Source organism: Camelus dromedarius, chromosome 4, assembly GCF_036321535.1.
Source record: "Camelus dromedarius isolate mCamDro1 chromosome 4, mCamDro1.pat, whole genome shotgun sequence".
NCBI classification, from domain to species: Eukaryota; Metazoa; Chordata; class Mammalia; order Artiodactyla; family Camelidae; genus Camelus; species Camelus dromedarius.
In genome coordinates, this window is record NC_087439.1 from 88,247,251 (window position 1) to 88,266,155 (window position 18,905).

At 38.8% G+C, this 18,905-nt stretch overlaps 1 protein-coding gene and 1 long non-coding RNA gene across 3 annotated transcripts in view; one reads left to right on the top strand and one right to left on the bottom strand.

The window, feature by feature from the left end:
• Nucleotides 1-12,273, top strand: part of COL4A3 (collagen type IV alpha 3 chain) — a 130,668-nt gene extending 118,395 nt beyond the window's left edge. The window contains 11 exon segments of the mRNA XM_031452296.2: nt 1,062-1,247; nt 1,814-1,944; nt 4,354-4,426; nt 6,309-6,380; nt 6,467-6,592; nt 7,453-7,551; nt 8,819-9,031; nt 9,632-9,809; nt 9,935-10,049; nt 11,310-11,482; nt 12,105-12,273. Of these exon segments, the coding sequence (XP_031308156.2) occupies nt 1,062-1,247; nt 1,814-1,944; nt 4,354-4,426; nt 6,309-6,380; nt 6,467-6,592; nt 7,453-7,551; nt 8,819-9,031; nt 9,632-9,809; nt 9,935-10,049; nt 11,310-11,482; nt 12,105-12,189 (1,451 nt within the window). The 3' untranslated portion in view covers nt 12,190-12,273.
• Nucleotides 158-18,900, bottom strand: LOC135321167 (uncharacterized). 2 transcript variants are annotated; one of them, XR_010380706.1, is made up of 3 exons: nt 18,836-18,900; nt 4,089-4,203; nt 158-312 (listed from the first exon to the last, which is right to left on the bottom strand). It is a non-coding gene; the product is annotated as an uncharacterized LOC135321167 (long non-coding RNA). The 2 variants fall into 2 exon arrangements; XR_010380705.1 differs by having other exon boundaries at nt 18,767-18,868.
• Between the last annotated feature and the right edge of the window lie 5 nt (nt 18,901-18,905).

Sequence of the window (18,905 nt, forward strand, 5' to 3'; positions counted from 1 at the left end):
ACCCAAGACATCATCTTGGTGCCTCAGACCATCGCCAGACCCTGTGGTACAAATCCAGCATTTCAGAGCTTGAAGTGAGCTGAAATCAGCTAAATATTTTCTTTTAAAAGCATAAATTACAGGCATAAAAAAGTTAATGAACAAGGCAGACAAAGGGCTGGGTATTCAATATTTATCTATTTTATTTTCATCACTCCAAGCCTTCACTGCATAATCGGTAACCTCCCAAGCTCTTCCTCTGTGCCGTCAGCCTTATCCTCACTTTGTCTTCTTCCTTTCTTCTGTCTCCCATCTTCATGCCATTTATTATTTCTAGAATAAGACAAAGATGGGAGGGAGAAGAGAGGGAGCATTTTCCATGCATACAACACTTCCATCCATGAATATCAAAGCACGGCTTCTTGAAGGTTCTCTGAGATGAAAAATATTAGCATTAAGGTGTGACCTTTTGGGGAGGCCTTCTTTGGTAAACCCAAACCTCCTGCCACCTCTGTCCTTTCCAGACTAGTGTTTGTGACGTGGGGGAGAAGCCACCAGAGGACAGAATGGGGATTGCAGCTTTGTTGTTCCTTTGTCTAGGTTTGGCTGGGCAACACATGAAGCACAAACCAGGGCCATCAAGTTTAGCATTTTAATGCTCTGTTGAATTATCTGTGATTTAATAATGTCATTGCAATTAAAGTTCATCAGATAATGATTGTGGTTAACATGCACAGAACACTTCAGAGCTTACACCATGCTTTTCCATCTGTTTATTCTCTCGCTTGATACTTAAATAACCGAATTAAGTCAGGTATTATCTTTAATTTTAAATTAAGGGAACTGAGAGTTTGTAACAGTCACGTGACTTTGCCAGGCTCAAATGGCCACTTGGAGGCAGAACTGAGTCTAGACTCAGTCCTTGTAGACCTGTATTTCTTTTGCCAGCCTCTTTTAAAAGCATATTGTATGGTGAATCTTAACACCTTTAAGCAAAGAGTCTCCATTATCAGGGATAACCGAGAGTGATAACACCAAGCACAGGGGCATTACAGAAACTTATCAGACCTTTTTCTTTGCAGGAGCCAAAGGAGACAGGGGCGTCCCGGGCTTGCCTGGCCTCCCTGGCAGGAAAGGGACCGTGGGAGATGCTGGGCCTCGAGGGCCCATTGGCATGACAGGACCCCCAGGGCCACCAGGCTTTCCTGGTGCCATCATCCCCGGCCAAAAAGGAGATGAAGGTCCACCGGGCTTAAGAGGAGACCCAGGTAGAGAGTCTACTTTTAAATAAGATGAAAGAACAAAAGTAACATTTGACATCAGAAGCTTTGAACCTTCTCCTCGTGTGACTGTCTTGCTTCTTTTTGCCTCTGGTTTCCTCTGTCTTCCCATCCCCTCCCCCGCATTCTCACACAGAGTGCAGTAAGGCTGTTGGTGTTAGGCAGAGGGGCCTGAAAAATTAATAAATACCAAATTAATGAGCCTGAAAGAGAGAGATGCCTCCATTCACCAATATGTATTGAGCTACTCTGTCAGATGCTGGGTTAGCACAGATCCTGCTCTAGCTGACAGTCACCGGGGAGAAACAGTTTCTGCCTCATGCCGGGTGCTTTGGCTGGCATTATCTCATTCTGTCTGCATTACTGCAACCCCATCACAAGGGAAAGAATGTTCAGGGTAAGGATAAGGTGCAGGGTGTGTTCTTTGTTCAAAGGGATCACTGACCCCTGATCCCTTCCCTCTCCTCCTGTGGCCTTTCTTGGGCGTCTCACGGGCCACAAGAACCTGAGAAGCTCCCTGACTGACAATACTGACAGGCTTTTTGTGAATTCAGGTGAGCCTGGGCCCCCCGGGCCTCCAGGGAGTCCTGTAGAAGGCATAAAAGGAGACAAAGGATTTATGGGCAAGCCTGGCCCAAGAGGTCCACCTGGAACTGTAGGAGACATGGGGCCACCAGGTCATCCGGTAAGTCTGGAAAATCATTTTGATGTCTTATTCTTCTAAATCAATTGCCAGGATCAGATCTACCTGGAAACAATAAATATGTCCCACTTATGATGCTTCTGTGCAGTGCATCCAAAAGAAGACAGAGCCCAGAAGGTTCAGAGAATCAAAGAATCTTAAAAGTTGGACAGATTTGGTCTCTAAGTGGCCTTTGAAAGTCTAGTATGGGACCCTGCTCTATGTCACTCCTGACCTTTTCTTGCGTAGACTCTAAACAATTCCACCTAAGAGTCTGGGGTCACTCTAGATGACAACGTAATTTTTCTCTATTAACATGCTTTGAAATTTGCCATCTTCTAAATGTCTATTTATTTTCTCCCCACAACATACCTTCCAGTGTTTGTAAATAGCTCTCATTTCCTTCTAAGTATTTTCTCTCCGCATAAATACCTGTTTTTTTCAAATTCAAGTTAACCTTTCATCAACCCCACCTCTATTCTGAGTGTATCCTAGTTTGTCAGTACCTTAAACATGCAGCCCCTGGGACAAACACCTTCCAGGAGTGAGAACTCAGTACCCCACGGAGTGGCTAGAGGATGGGGGTGTCTCACCATCCTGGACATCTCACTTGATAACCCAGCCTAGAGCCCCTCATGGGCTGTGTGGCTGCCTGGTCACATTGTGCTCACCACACAAAGTCGTCAAAAGCCCATGTGCCTTTACCTCATGAATTGCTACTATGTTTTCTGCATTATTTTTTGTCTTGTCTGCTTCTTTATTTGCAAATAATGTGCAGAACGTTCACATTTATCTTTCTGAGATATCATTTTGTTCATTTAGGCTCATGCTCCCAGCCTGTTAAGATCTCTCAACTCACAGAATCTCACTCAGCCCCAGGACTGCCTTCCGAGCTTTCTCTTAGCAGTGTATCTGAAAAGCCTGATTCCTCTGGTTACATCAAATTCTTAGAAACTGATGAGGAAATCGGAGTTATGTGATAAATGTTGAGTTTTCACTAGTGATGGATAATGAGATACTTTAGCATGGCTTATTGTAGGAAACCTGTTAAGCTCTCTTAAGCTCTCTTGGTCTTTGGTTTCCAGAATCTACTTTTCTAAAACTTTTTTTTTTTTTTGAATGAGATATTTGCCCATCTCCGGTCTTAGGTATTTCTCATGTTCTCCATGATTCTTTGAAAGAGGCAAACACTAGTCCTATGATCACATTGAAAGTCCGTCCAAGGACACTGGGATGAGGAAAGTCTGGTTTGGAAATGTAATTTCTCTTAAATCCTCTGTGCTTCCAAAGTCAGCCTAGGCTTCCACATTTGCACTTGAAAGAGAATTCTTCCTGATGGATGTCAAAATTGACCCTCTGCCCTTAACAGCTCTTTCCTTGCAGGAAACAGCTCCCTCCCCACCCCAGGGCTGGGCCTCAGGCAAGGTCCTCCTCCCTGGTTACCTTCGCCTGGAGAGACCAGGCCAGACGGAAAAAACCTGAGAATCCCTGATCAGAAGGTTCTGTTTTCTCTCCCTCCTGTTTACTTAACCTTACACCACCTTATCTAAGAGATAAGACTCTTCCTTTCTTGGTCTTCTTGTTCCAAAGACAGCTGGCTCAAAGACCAGTTTTGTTATTGCTGGCATTTTTCATGACCTCCGTTCATTGTTTTCAACGAATAGCATTCCATCTTAATTCATATGGACAGTTTAAGAGTATAGAGTCAACGTGCATTCTGACATATAACTCTTTTCAGAAGCCATGCCCCCTCCCCTCTCCTCCCCTGGCCTTGCTCGAGCATCTTGTGGCCACAAGAGCAATTAGTGTAAGCCTTATAAGGAAGAAGCATCTCCTCCCCATTAGATCACTGCATCCTTGCTGAAAGTATGTGTCAAAACTTGCCTGACATCCTCTTCCTGCTCCCATCCCTTTACTTGTACCACTCTGACCAGAGTAATTTAGAACTCTGATGGCTTAGTTAGAATGACAATGGCGGCTGCAATCCAACAGCAACTCTGTTGTCTTGGCAAGAAAATTACAAACACAACTTATAATTTTCAGTCTAGAAGCCTGGTGCTTGTTCTTCCTGAAAGATCTCCAAATATTGGGCAGTTCAGTTTAAGATACAGAATATCGAATTATATCCAATTCTCACACCAACATACCTTAACATCAGAAGTTTGCCCTTGGGCTGAAGGGTAGTTTTTATCTTCTTTTTTATTGAAAATCATAGCCTTAAGATGAGGTCTCGGTGGCACAGGAGTTACAGGAGGTGAGATACTGGATTGGAAGGTAAAAATGATGTCTGTCAACTTCAGCTTATTGTGACCCGATGTAATATCATATCATATTTCCTTTTTAAAAAAACAATGTTAAGTATTGTGATTTTAAAAATTTGTCTGTGGTTCTGCTCTTTCTTATTTGAAACAGGGAGCACCAGGTGTCCCAGGTCTGCCAGGGGTCAGAGGTGACCCTGGATTCTATGGATTTCCAGGCATGGAAGGTACTGCTTTTGTGCACTGACTGTTCTTTGGATGCAAAGACAATGACCGTGATTCATATTTTAGGGCACACGAATGTTTACTGAACCCCTCCAGTTACTACAGACAGTTGGGGTACAAATAGGACCTCAGTATGAATAAAGAAGGAAGACTCCACCAGCACCCAGCTCCAGGGGACTTGAAGATATAAACCAGAAAAATGTAAAACAGAAACAGTTTAAAGTGGTTATGTTTGAGAGTACTCAGTGTCAGGCTAGGGAATGGGTAACTCCACCAATGGTAACAGTATTGCTTTGAATGGTTTATTTTACCTTGTGCATGTGCGATCATTTTTAAAAGCTGAAAATCTAAAAGAACATACACCAAACTCTTAATGGAAGAGGGTAAGTAAGTTTTTATATGCAGGTTTAAGCATTTTTATGGGGCTTTTTAAATTTTATTATGTTTTTAATCAGAGAAGACATATAATTTGGAGGTTTTTTTAATTTAAAATATTCATACACATAAATTTAAGCTTCAGATTTCAGAAAATAATCAGATCTCCCATAAGGGTGCTATGACCTTGAATGACATTTTGAATATTGGATTTGTTGTCTTAGCTGGTTAAATCCACTGGTATTGTTTTGTGTAAGCAGGGAGTCTGTTATCATAGACTAAACAGATGCTAAACAGTAAGTGTAGCCAAAGTGAACAAAACTGTGTTCCAGGTCCGAGGGAGGACAAGGTGGATTTCAAAGGGAGCCTTTTCAATGCTTTCAACCACTGGCTCTTCAAGGAGCAGATTAGCTAAGAGAGCAAAGCAAGTGATTCTGAAGAATCTCACTAGACATTGGATGGGTGAGGGGGAAAGATGCACCATCTGTCACTCCCCCAAGTCTTAGGAAAGGAATAGCTAAGATTTGAAAAATTACAGAAAGGCTCTGCTAAAGAAAGAAATGTTCTGGTGAAATATTTAGATGAATATAGAGAGAAGATTCATAAAATCAGTTCTTTTGAAATATGTTCCATGAAACACATCCAATTACTCTCTTAGATTTCAGAATAAGACTGTCCATGATGTGACACTACTGAGTTTGCACTTCTCTATTTGGAAAATTTTATCTTCCAAAGGAAAAAATACTTAGGCCTCTTCTGGTGTATGTAAGCAAATGTTAACACTACCCCCAAGTTCTGATATTGAGTGGACAATTTATAGTGTAGTTGCCAGCCAACTTTTGGTAATATCATTGTTTTATTATATTTCTTCTATGAATATCGTATTTAGTATTAAGTTCTTTCTAAATAATTGGATGTAATATCTACATTATATCAAGATTTTTTAAAAGAGCGTATTTCTCCAAATCAATGGTTCTTGGTAAACTATTATTCATGTCAAAGACTGGGAGAGGAATCTTCCCATTCTGATAGTTTACCTTAAAGCAGATATTCTATATGAGCTTATGAGAGTTCCTAACGTCACTGACTTTGGGCTACTAGTAAAGCTAGGGTAATAAGCTGAGAAAGCAGATACCATGACAACCAGTATAATTCACCAGGAAGACAGGTTTTAATGTCACTTCATATTTAATCTTAAGTATTAAATTGGTTTCTGAACTTAAAAAATGAACTCTAAAGAACTCTTCTCCTTCAATGCTAAAATACTAGCTCTTAATGCCTATTTCTAAAATGTATTTAGTAGACATTAAATATGACCAGTTGGGTCCAAATGAAATGATAAAACCCACGTGAATATAATTAAGTTGTAGCCATTGTCACAGAGTTCATAATCTCCAGTTGTAACTCCCAGTAGCTACCCTTAGAGCAGATCAGGAACCTGAGCTAGGTAACCCATTGTTCTAAGTGGAATTACACTGCCTTTTTTTTTTTTTTTTTTTTTTTTTTAAGGGGAGAAGGGTAATTCAGGATTTCTGGGACCACCTGGACCTCCAGGGCGAATTGGGCCAAAAGGACCACCTGGTAAATATTACTTTCTTAGTATTGCCTCCCCAAAGAAAGACTAACTTATCATTAAAGCCATCATCTTCGTATGTTCATGTTAATAGGTGTACGTGGAGACCCTGGCACAGTTCAGATCCTCTCCCTTCCAGGAAGCCCAGGGCCCCCTGGCCCAGCTGGGGAACCAGGGATGCAAGGAGAACCTGGGCCCCCAGGGCCACCGGGAATCCCAGGTGTGGAACTGGAAGCACTGACTTGGACCACTAGGAAGTAGTTCAATAAAAATACCTGTGAAGTGCTTTGGAAGCAAACGATACTTCATAGAAAATGTTACATATTATAGAGTTTTTAATAATCAGCTTTAGAATTGAACTCATTTTACTCCTGACCAGCAAATAAAAGACCTTTTGAATCTATTGAATCTATTGAAAACTGTTGTGTATAGCATGAACCTGAGCAAATACATTTCGGGGCACTCATGCCTTTTTTTTTTTACTAAGGTAGAAGTATTGTCTATCTTCTCTGACAACTGTCAGTCTTAGAGCTCTGAGTATTTCTGAATGATTGCCCAAATAAACCTGAGTCCTTTGTGTTTATACTTTTCTAACACTTTGTACAGCACTTGGAAAAGAAGTAAATACAAATGTATGCTTAACATTATGAAATCTTTTCAAAATATTAGCACATAGAAATTGAACTAACCCCTTTATTCAAGGCTTAGCATATTGTAATAGACTTCTAAATGGAATTGTTGTGTTCTAAGTTTGCCTGAATCACCTGGGAGATAAGAGAAAGATTACTTATTACTTTGATCTATACGAGAGCATAGTGAATTCTGGAACAGCATAAATCAAAATGGTAGCACAATTTTAAACTGCTGTATTTCATATACTCCTAGTTCATTTCTTAGGGTCTTTTTTTCCCCCTGGAAAGTATGGTGTAACAAGTTAGATGACCAGTTGTCCCAGATTGCCCAGGGCTGAGGGTCTGTTCTGTTTGCAGGACGTTTATTGCTGAAATTGGGGTAGTCTTGGGTAAACCGGGATGGTTGGCTACCCCAGCCTTTTATCCTATGTGTTGGTTTTTTGCCTAGGACCTTGTGGGCCAAGAGGTAAACCAGGCAAGGATGGAATACCAGGAATTCCTGGACCAACTGGAGAAAAAGGCAACAAAGGTTGTAAAGGAGAGAAAGGTAATCAAACAGCTGGCTCTTCTCCGTCACTGAAGGAGAGCTATTCTTCATATATACACACAGAGGCAGGAGCCTTGTTGGAGTTTGTGACTACAAGAGTAATCGAGATCTTTCAGTTTGTGTTGTGCAGAGTAGACTAGAAGTCAGAGGCAAAACGTTCTTTTGGAAGAAGACAAAAAAAATCAGATGTTATTGGAATAGACCATTCTTCCTCTCTCTTAACTGGGCTAATGTACTCAAATTTTTTAACTTGAGGACAGATAGACCTAAGGGCACACCAATTCTATTTTCAGAAAGGCCAATATTGTATTCTTAGTTAATAGCCTACTTATAAGAATGGCACAGAAGTACATGGTTGGAAAAATATTACCTTCATATCAATAAAAGAGAAACTTAGTATCCTTTTTTGGAAAAGCCATCTTGTAACTATCCCTTTCTTGAATACAACTCACAGCTCATATGTGCGTCCTGAAAAGAGGCCTCTTAAGTATTTTAATCTGCACATAAGCTTACATGTGTCAATTTAGTATGCCTGGATCAAAATCCACCTTCTGCAAAAGTTTTAAAAACACCCTTCTAGAAAATACTTAGATATCCAAATCTTATGTTTTTAGGATTGCTGACTTTGTTCAAGTAAGAAAAAATTCTAAATGTGATTTCCCAGCTTATTGGCATGTGCCCAGATCTACTATAATACAACTGTAAAGACTGGAGATTTGTCTTTAAAAATTCAAATAGAATGCTAATGATATTAATTGTACTATTAATTGCATAATCACTTATGATTTAGTATTGTCATGAGTGTGCTTTAAAACACTGTTAATCGTTTGACTTTCCCCCAAAAGTGTTCTTCAAAGTGCTAAAAAACAAAACTCTTTTTAATAATTCTATTAATTTGAAACTTTTATTGACCAAGTCTGGGTTTCAGAATGCGACCACAGCAAGACCGAGGGCACTGCAATACAAACTGTGTTGAGAATTATCGGCAAGTAAAGTTAGTCTTGATGCCAGGCACCTCAGGGCAATACAGAGATAAAGAAGACCTGATCTCAAAAAACTCATCATCAAATACACACAAATATCTATAATTAGAGACATTGTGTGATAATAGTCAAGAATATTGTTTGGCCATTTTATAAACCATTATTCTTTAGGACTTCTTTCTATATTTGAGGCTTTAGACATATATATAAACATTTAAATTAGTATTTTGGAACAAGTTGGAGGTTTTGTTTGCATTGCAGCATGTGTAACATGTTTTTTAAAGGCCCGCCTGGATTCGATGGACTGCCAGGCTCGAAGGGGAAACCTGGAGACACTGGGCCACCTGCAAGGGGGACAGCCATGAGGGGCTTTGTCTTCACCCGGCACAGCCAGACCACAGCGATTCCTTCCTGTCCAGAAGGCACAGAGCCGCTCTATAGTGGATTTTCTCTTCTCTTTGTACAAGGAAATGAACGATCCCACGGACAGGACCTGGGTAATGCCCCCCGTTCTCGTTTCCAGCCACTTTGCTCCACATACAGTCTGTACATTTTTATGGCGTGGGGTTCTTCTCTCTGAAGTTAAATGTAAACAACCTGACTATTGGCCTAATGTCTAATATTCATTCTGGAATGTAAACTCTAAAAAGGAGCTGGTTCATAAATGCCAGTCTAGTTCGTCCTGTTCAGTGCAAACACTCTTCACTTGAATCATCTGTCTGCCTTTTAATCTTTAAAGTAAATCTTTTCAAAGGCTTTGTCTGGTTACTATTATATACATATGAAGCACTGGGAATACTCTGAAGCAAAGACATCTGCGTAACCAGCCTCCGCCAGTCCTCAAGCTCAAGACTGATGAGAAGGGGCCACAGGAAGTGTTAAGGGTGGGAGGACGAAGGAGGATTTGTTTCCCTACTGGATCTTTGATTTCTACTGTATTAACACTTTTCAATCACACATTTTGCAGATAGCTCCTTCGGGTTGTTGTTTTGCTCCAGTTTTTGCCATAGGTTATGTTTTAATTAGCCTCCATCAGTAATGATAATCAGAATAACTTTGATTTACTTAAAGTGATACCCAGTCTCATGTTTAATTAGGAACTCTCGGCAGCTGCCTGCAGCGATTTACCACCATGCCATTCTTATTCTGCAATATCAACGACGTATGCAATTTTGCATCTCGAAACGATTATTCATACTGGCTGTCAACACCAGCTCTGATGCCAATGGACATGGCTCCGATTACTGGCAGGGCCCTGGAGCCATATATTAGCAGGTAAAAGGCCAATCCCTTAGTTTTGTGATGGGAGCGGGTGAATTGCTTCGTTTGTGACGGGACGTAAGGCAGCACGTCACGGTGGGGAAAGTGGTGATGCTGCCATAGTCTGTTTCATGTTACAGGTGCACCGTCTGTGAAGGTCCTGCCATTGCCATAGCGGTTCACAGCCAAACCACTGACATCCCCTCGTGTCCCCATGGCTGGATTTCTCTCTGGAAAGGATTTTCTTTCATCATGGTAAGGAGAAAAGGCACAGGAAATTCACAGCAAAGATTAGCCTAGAATCTTACACTCGGCTGGGCGAGGTGTGGCCCCAGGGACAACACTGCCTGACATTGATATGCACAATGTCATGGACATTTGCTTGAAAATATGCAAATATACTTTTTTTTAACTTTAAGTAAGCTATTTTTTGGTAAATAGTGGAGCATTTAAAAAATTAGGCTTCTCAGAAAGAGATTACCCACAAATTCTAAGGCATTTAGGTGAATAGTAGCTACCATATTGGTAATAGAATGCTTTTTTTTTAATGTGGCAGCTGTTTCATATACATCCTCCAAAATCCTTCTGAAGACACTGTAAAGTAGTTTCTATCATCTACAGTTTTACAAATAAGAATGAAGTAAAGTAATTTCCCCAAGATCTCACAATTAGGAAGTGGTAAAACTGGGATTGAAATATGAGTTTGCCTGCTCCAAAATCTTTATGCCTTGTATTGTGCCCCTTTGAAGTTCCTCTAAAGATGGGAACTAAGAGAATAGCCTTTTAAAGAAAAATTGCCCAGATGTAAGTACTAAGTGAAGAAATCTGGGGGTTGACCATTTGTGATTCTGATACCCGCACACATGTGGTTTGGGGTTACTCATAATCTGTGCTGCATCATTTATGATACATTATTCCTCCTTCTTAGTCATCAAAACTAAAGTAAAAGCTGGATTGCTCCTTTCCCCCAAGAGGTCCATTACTCACAGACGTCCATTCATTCCGTCATAAATCCAACAAATATTTATTGAACGCCTACTATGTGCAATGACCATTCTAGGCACTAAGGATACCAGCAGGGAACTAAAGTTCCTGCCCTCATGGAGCTTATATTCTAGTGGTAGACACAGAAGCAAGAAGACAAAATAACAATAATAGTTCTGAGTTCAGATGGTGAGCAGTACACGAGGAGATAAGGCAAGATAAGGGGACAGACTGACAGGGATGAGGTCAGGGAAGGCTTACCAGAGGTTGTATTGAAGCAGACCCCTGAATGACAAGAAAGAGCCTGTCAGACTTGGGGGAAAGGAGCATTCTAGCTTTTACTAAGTTGTTGATTACTATCTTTCAACTTGGAAGGTACCTGAAATGTTAGTAAATCTGGGTGAAGCAGTACAAGTTTAATTCATGCTTTCTGGGTGGTTTTCCTTATTGTCTTCTATTATCAAAAAAAAAAAATTTAGAGCATTGAAAATTTGAGCACTGTCTATTATTTGGATACTTTTATTGTGACAGTTCACAAGTGCAGGTTCAGAGGGCGCTGGACAAGCACTGGCATCTCCAGGCTCCTGCCTGGAAGAATTCCGAGCCAGTCCCTTTATAGAATGTCACGGAAGAGGAACGTGCAACTACTATTCAAATTCCTACAGTTTCTGGTTGGCTTCATTAAACCCCCAAAGAATGTTCAGGTAACTATTCAAGGTCGAGTTTAACCTGATGACTCAACTGCAGAATTATTCAAAGCTTGCCTGTGTTAGATTTTCTTTCCCTGTGAATTTATGTGCTCACATTTAAAAGAAATCTCCTCATGCTGATAAAATCCTATTTAGCTTGGGCACTCCCAGTTGATAAGTGGTCTAGAGTCAACAAGTAGCCATGGCTTGTGTTCCTGTACCAATAAAGACTAAAAATATGATTTCTGTCATTATGAAAGATATTTAGTATTTATATATGAATTTATAGATTACTGAATCAGAATACTAAATGATCTGCTCATCTTGATTTACTGTATTGGAAGACTTGTGAGTGATACAGAGTATTAAAAGGGTAGGAATGGTTTTCATTTCAGAAAAGATGACCTGTAAGTTTGCATCAAGGCCTGCATTTCTTTAGTACTGCTGAAATACAACTAAAATGATAAAGTGTCGAAATGTGTATCTTTTCAGAAATACACTTCTCTGTTATTAAGTTTAGATGAGCTACAATATTCATTAATAAATCTCAAAGCCAGGAAGCATTCCCCTGTTATCTAGAAATTGATGTGATTTGGTTTTTTTTTTTTTTTTTTTTGGTTTTGTTTTTTGATTTCAGAAAACCTATTCCATCAACTGTGAAAGCTGGGGAGTTAGAAAAGATAATAAGTCGTTGCCAGGTGTGCATGAAGAGGAGACACTGATGAAATAAGAAAACAGAACTGTTATTTTTCATCCTAAATAACAAAGTAATGAGGCAGAACATGCATTTATTTAAGTATTTTTCCCTAATTGAAAAGTATGGCTCTATGATGGCTTAGTACAAAGTTTCTATTTTGTTTCCCCACATGGCAAAGCATTCTTTTAAGTTAGTTCTGTGATCCTGTCTCTGTGATACTGGTCTCTAAATCTGTGCTGTGTCAAATTTCCTTATCATAGGCAGTGGACTTTTCACAAAATATCACTGAAATCATATTCTTGTATCCAATGCTCTAAGTAAACGGTGACTGTATAAAGTTTGACGCTGCAAGGTAAGAGCTATTTGGTCCACTGGATTCCCAAGATTTGCCCCTTTTCAGTCTTTGAGACTCAGGGAGGCTGAATCTGTTTTAGATTGCCTGACGACGACCTTCCTAAAACTTTAGACCCGGGGTAGGGAAGGGGATGGAAGCAAGTGGAATACCAGAGCATCGTGAACAGAACTGGACTCTTAGACCTGGTGAATAACCTAAGGTCTGAGGGAACCAGAACTGAACTGAGGTTCGTGGATTGTTTAGTGCTTTTTCAAATATAACCCAAGACTAAGTCCAAAAAGGGGGTTGCTCTGGATGGAATCATAATAGCCTTGGAAATACTGTATGGTTTTGGTTTACATTCTTTAAAAGATATTTTCATTTGTCCACCGAATTCATTTCACTGTGGCAATATAGTTTGCTTATATACAAAGTAGATACAATTTTTACCCTTAGTGAATTAATTACTGCCACACAAATAGCAAGGACACCACTTACTAGATTGCACTTTATCCCCATCCCTATAAATATTGGTGCTTACCTTAATAAATGGTTCAGGAATACATAAAAGAACTTAAGGCATTTGTTGGCTAATCAGGCTCAGAATATTCTTCCTTTGCTCTAAATCTTCTATTTAACCTGGGTGTTTAAAGATTTATTCCCTTGTTACTTCTCTAATTCTTCCTTTATAAAAGCATGTTTTTGATATTACATATTGTTACAAACCATTGAAAGAGCCCATTGTGTACAGATTGTGCAGCTTGGAGGTTGAATGTCTTAAAACTTGCTTTTCAGTGTGTTGATACATTCCCAAGGTTACTTAATTCAACGTAACAAGACTTTATTCAACACCAAGCCATGCCCCAGGCACTGCACTAAATTACAGACACTAAGGGGAGAAAATAGAGACTTGTTTCTGATCTAATACCCCAGGAAATGTAACTTACTGTTTCTGTTAGGAATCTCACATATCTTAGTTTTTTCCCCTTTTTGTTCTTTGTTACTGTTCTTCTATTTCATCATCATAGTTCAGCAGGCTTCAATAAAGGTTTAAAAACAAGATTTATGCCCAGGGAAAACCCAGGACTTCTGGCTTCTCCTAGGTGTTGCAGAAGCCAAGGTGTGGACAATGTCAAGAAAATAAAAATCTACAAAACATTAAAAAAACCATTTACACTGATGGAATCACTATTTGATGCATCTCAGAGGCCAGACATCCAGATAAAGCTCTGAAGATGCTTCTTGAGCCACCGAGGTGGAGCTGGTGGTGCTGATGTTTAAATTCAGGTTATTGCTTCAATCTCAGTTGCTCTGTAAGTGAAGATGTGACCCCAGAGGACAGCACAGACTGTGACCACGGTTGGCATCCTTCACTGCTCATGTGACTGATGTCAAGCCATTTTTACATTTAAACTAAGAAGGGCCTTCCACTTAGACTCACCTTATACTATGACTTTTTTGCTCTAAAAATATCCTACTGTCCTAACTGTCCTATAATGGCATAGGGCCAGCTGAGCTCCACAAATCCTCTGTAGGTCAGCAGTTCTCAAAATGTGGTCCCTGGACCAGCAGCATCAGCGGCATCTGGGTACTTGTCACAAATGCAAATTCAAGGACTCACCCTGGACCTACAGAAGCAGAAGCTCTGCGGGTAAAGCCCAGGAGTCTGTGTTGTAACAAGCCCCCCAGGTGATTTCTCATGTCCTCCAAAGACTGAGAAGAACTGCTCTGGCAAACACCCAGGAAACAATTCTACAGGTACAGCTAGCTACTCGTGCTCCATCCATACCTCTCTTTACAGTCCAAAATCGCAAATGACCTTAAGGTCATCTAGTTTTACTAATAAGTAAAAGCCCTACACTGGTGCTAATGCCGAATAACTGGCCTCTTCTTGTCCTCAAGCCTCCATCTTTTCTTGCTGTCTTATCAGTGTTTAACTTCTGAGGAAGACAAGTAATGATAAAACCTTAAATTCCAGTGACGCCACATCGACAGTTGCTCAGTCACACTTCTAAGATTGAGCATTAAAACATAGCTCATGTGCATTACTTTCTAGATACCTATCAGCAGTTTATAAGGCTAGGAAGATTTAACTTTGTAGATAAAATGTAAATAACTCGTTTCTTTTAAATTTGGGGCGTCAGTTTTGGAATTTCACAGTGTGCTGAAATAATGGATTTCTCAGAGCTCTTTTTGCAAGATAGACATTAAGTAACTTATTTATAAAAGTATTACAATAATGCTAAATTTGAATTTTACTGCTAATTTAACTTACAGAGTTTTTTTATGCATCCAATGTAACTTACTGCTACTAAACTTAATTTAATATTTACTCTATAAGCAAATGAAATATACTTAAAATATATTGAATATTTTATATTATTATATATTGACAAAATTACAATATTGTTATGTACTAATATTTCTGTAATTATAGCTTAAATATTTTATTGTATTGTCTAAGAATAAAATTGAAAAAAATATATCTGGTCTTATTTTTTTCAAAATGCAAACAAGCTTATTTTTTTGGATTGTAAAAATTGTATTTGTTCACTGTAAAAACAACAGATGATATAGAAGTTATGAAGAGGAATATAAAAATTGCCATGACCTAATCCCTGAGCCCACACCCAAGAAAATTAAGGTATTATCCTTCCAGACTTTTTTCCTGTAAATACATTTTTAAACAAAAATGGGATAAAAAACATGCTGTTTTGAAACCAAATTTTTTAATTAAACTTTTTATTATACAATGAGGACATATTTTCATATAGACAAGAACTAATCATTATTTACATGGATTTACTATAGAAATCAATTAATTGATGCACATTTAGTTTTATTATGGACATATTATATGCATTTTATTTCACATTTGTCTAATCAGTTCCTCAGGATAAATCTCTAGGAGGAAAACTGCAGAATCAAAGGACTTGCAATCATAGGCCTTTAAGATATATTTATATATATGTATATATATATATATAAATGCTCTCCAGGAACACTGCTAGAATGTTCAGTTGCATCAACACAATGTAATGAAAATACCCATCTCCTTATACTTTTACCAACACTGGATATTGCTGTTCTTTTACAATTTTGCCTGTCTTGTGTTAATTTACATTTTTTGCTCATTACCGGTGAGGCTGAACATTTATCATTTTAAATTAGTATTTGGGTTTTTTAAACTAGTATATTCAATTAGTACTTTTTTTTTTCCTGTGAAACCCCTAGTCATATCTTTACTCACTTTCTATTGAGGTATTTAAGGGGTTTTTACAAATCAACTGGAAAATGTATAGATTACAGAAATTATGGGTCATATATTTTGATAACTTTTTCTTAGTTATAATGTAAATACTCCTCATTCAAGGAAAAATATTCATAAAATTTCAAAGGTACAGAATTGGTAAAGATGAATGCCTTTAATATACATTATATATGAAATCTCATAGGTAAGGAAACTTCAGGCTGTGTTAAATGACAATAAAGATATAATGAAACGAAAAAACAGAATGAATAGAGGTGCTAGATAATAATTCTAAGAAAACCAAGAAAGTTGTTGCTCAAATAAATATTAAGAAACATTCTCATAATTGGGCTCAAAAAATCTAATTTGAAAACATTTTGAATTGAAAAATCCATTTGAGTTGAAATCCATTTTAATAAACTTATTTTTACTGCTGACAAGTACAGTAACAAATGCTGTGTTTGAGCTCATTTTCTCTACTTAAAAGCCTGTTTAGAAAAAAAAATCTTGATCGTCTCTAAGGAATTCTTTGCGACTTATTGGCAGGGCACACTGGTGGAGAACTAAGGGTGCCTTATTCACCTCACCTTAATCCCAGCTCTGCCTACTGAAAACCAAGAGACAATCAAACACATGAGGAAAAGTAACTAATTCTGAATAACCAGGGTCAATGTAAACATTCAGAAAAATATGACCTTCTCTAGGTTTTTAGAGGCTCTACAGTGTTACTAAAAATGCTGACACTGCTCAAAACATTTTTAGAACTATTGCTTTGGAATTATCTTTACTTTTAATTTACAAGTCAAACAAGAAAATAGATCTCATTACTTTATACTCAAGACCTACAACATGCTCAATATGGTTAGCTCCATGAAGATATCCAGATGAGTGAGATATAGACCTTGATCTCAAATGTGAAATTTACAACCTGGGAGAGGAAAATAAGGGAAATACATAAATAATTATAATACTGAACAGAATGTGACAAGTGCTGTAAGCACCAACAGTGATTCAAAAGTTGGAGGCTTCAAGAAATCATAAGAGAGGGGACATTTTAGGTGGTCCCTTAAAGGGCAGTTAGGATTTCAAGAAGCAGAAGGTGATCAGAGGCAGGATGGCATTCCAGGTGGTAAGTGGTTAAGAAAACATGAAGCAATCTCAGAGAACAACTGATGGTCAAGAATATACGGAATATATACACACATCACGCCCACATATATGCAGTGGTAAATAAAATGGCATGGGAGAAGATGAGGGCCATATTAGGGTTTAGAACACCAGGTTGAAGTTGTACATCATTGGTTGGGACTAGAGATCCACTGAAGATTTTGGGCCAAAAAGTGGAGTGATCATATAAATGGTAACCTCAATATCCAATATTAAATATACTGCCCTTCCAGGCTATTTCAGTTTCAAGTGTTTTTAAAGATTATTGTATTACAGTATGAACTTTTGGATTTATAGAGAACTTCAAGTCATCCATTTCTTTTTGTATTTGGGGCTTCAAATTTGGGATGTCCATGTCACAAACTGTAAAAATAGGTTCTTTGTGGGTCCAATATCTAGAAAGAACTACAGAAAGAAAAATACTGGAAATGGGGCAGTTAAAAGGGTAACAGCACAGATGATGGGTAATGGTCTCCAAGTGGAACAGAGAAAGTAGACAGTTGGCATTTAGGTAGGAGAATCGAAAGGAAGGAGGACTTAAAAGCCAGTGAAAGATGACTTTAGAATTTTGAAACCTGGTGACTGGAAAAAAAAAATCTTGCCATCTCTGAAAAAGGAAATTCAGAAGTTCTCTGGATTGGGAAAAGGGAGAGATTTTGAGTTTGAACCCTGTTGGGATCAAAGCTTCAAGAGAATTTAGGAAGAAATGGCTAGACCTAGTGCAACAGGATGAGACAAAATGGATGTGTTAATTTCTTTAGATTTAAATACCATCTTTTCCCGCAGAAGATTTGAGGCAACTGTGGGTGCAAAGACAGTCAATCATGGTTTGAATCATAAGCAGGAATTTCCACATTAATAACGGAAGAGAAGGAAGACCCAATATGAAACTTTATTACAAAAAGCAAGGGAGCAGTTTCCAGGCAAGGGAGAAAAAGCATCTTTTTTCTTTTTTCTTTAAGAACTTACTACCAGACAGTGTTGGGTGCTTTGACGTACTAGAATCTTGTCTTGTTTAATTTAACAGAATCAAATGATACAAGAAGATTAAGGGTGATCAGGATTAAGGGGAAAGACTTTGCATTTGGTTACTGGATCACAATCTTCATTTGAAAATTATTTCAGTTTCTCTAGTGGGAAAGGGACAGGAGTAAAAACCAAACTGCAAGTAATTTAAGAAGTGGAAAGGTAATAGTGGGGCAGGCTAACCCCCATTTCGAAAGGTTTTTGGTCATGGATGGCTTACCCAGTTTGGTCTCTAAATTCCCCCAAAAGGTTGGCTTGAAATGACTAACCGTTCCTAAAATCAATCTATTTTTAAAGGATGATTTGCCAATATTAAGAAGGGGCCCAAGAACGAAATTCTCGGAGGGCTTCCTAAATTATTTTGAAGAATGGTAACACCTCTATCTTAAGAGAAGTACATACTCATGCGTTTGTCTTTGTTCGACTGTTTGTTAAAATCGAGGAATACAAACTATTCCGTGATTTGGCTTCAGTCAGTCCCGCTGGCGATGAGCACGGTGCTGATTTTCCTCTGGAAAGTTAGTAGATAGGTATTTAGATGCATGTAGTCCTTGGAAACAAAACAAGTCCGCTAACTACCGTGAAACCTAACGTCTATCTACCCGTGATTCTCATCTTGAAGGATTAGTGGACCCATTCAGGGTAGGGGTCACTTCTAAGGAAGACATAGTTAAAGGGCTGAAAAAGTCATCAAAATTGGAGCGTAACGTTTACGAATCACTCTCAGAACTGGCGAAATAGGCAGATTCTAAGGCCTCACACAATCCTGATTTTGATGCAGACAGTCCTGAGAACTAGTTATTTAACTAGCTTCTGAAGGTTTACCTTGTAAACACGAGATTCCTGAAGACCACGAACTCCAATAAGTGTAGCCCGGACCCAAAGAATTATTACCTGCGGTTGGCGCGCTTTGCCCACAACAAAGATGTCTCCGTATGGCCGTCGCACTGCCCTCGCTCCTATG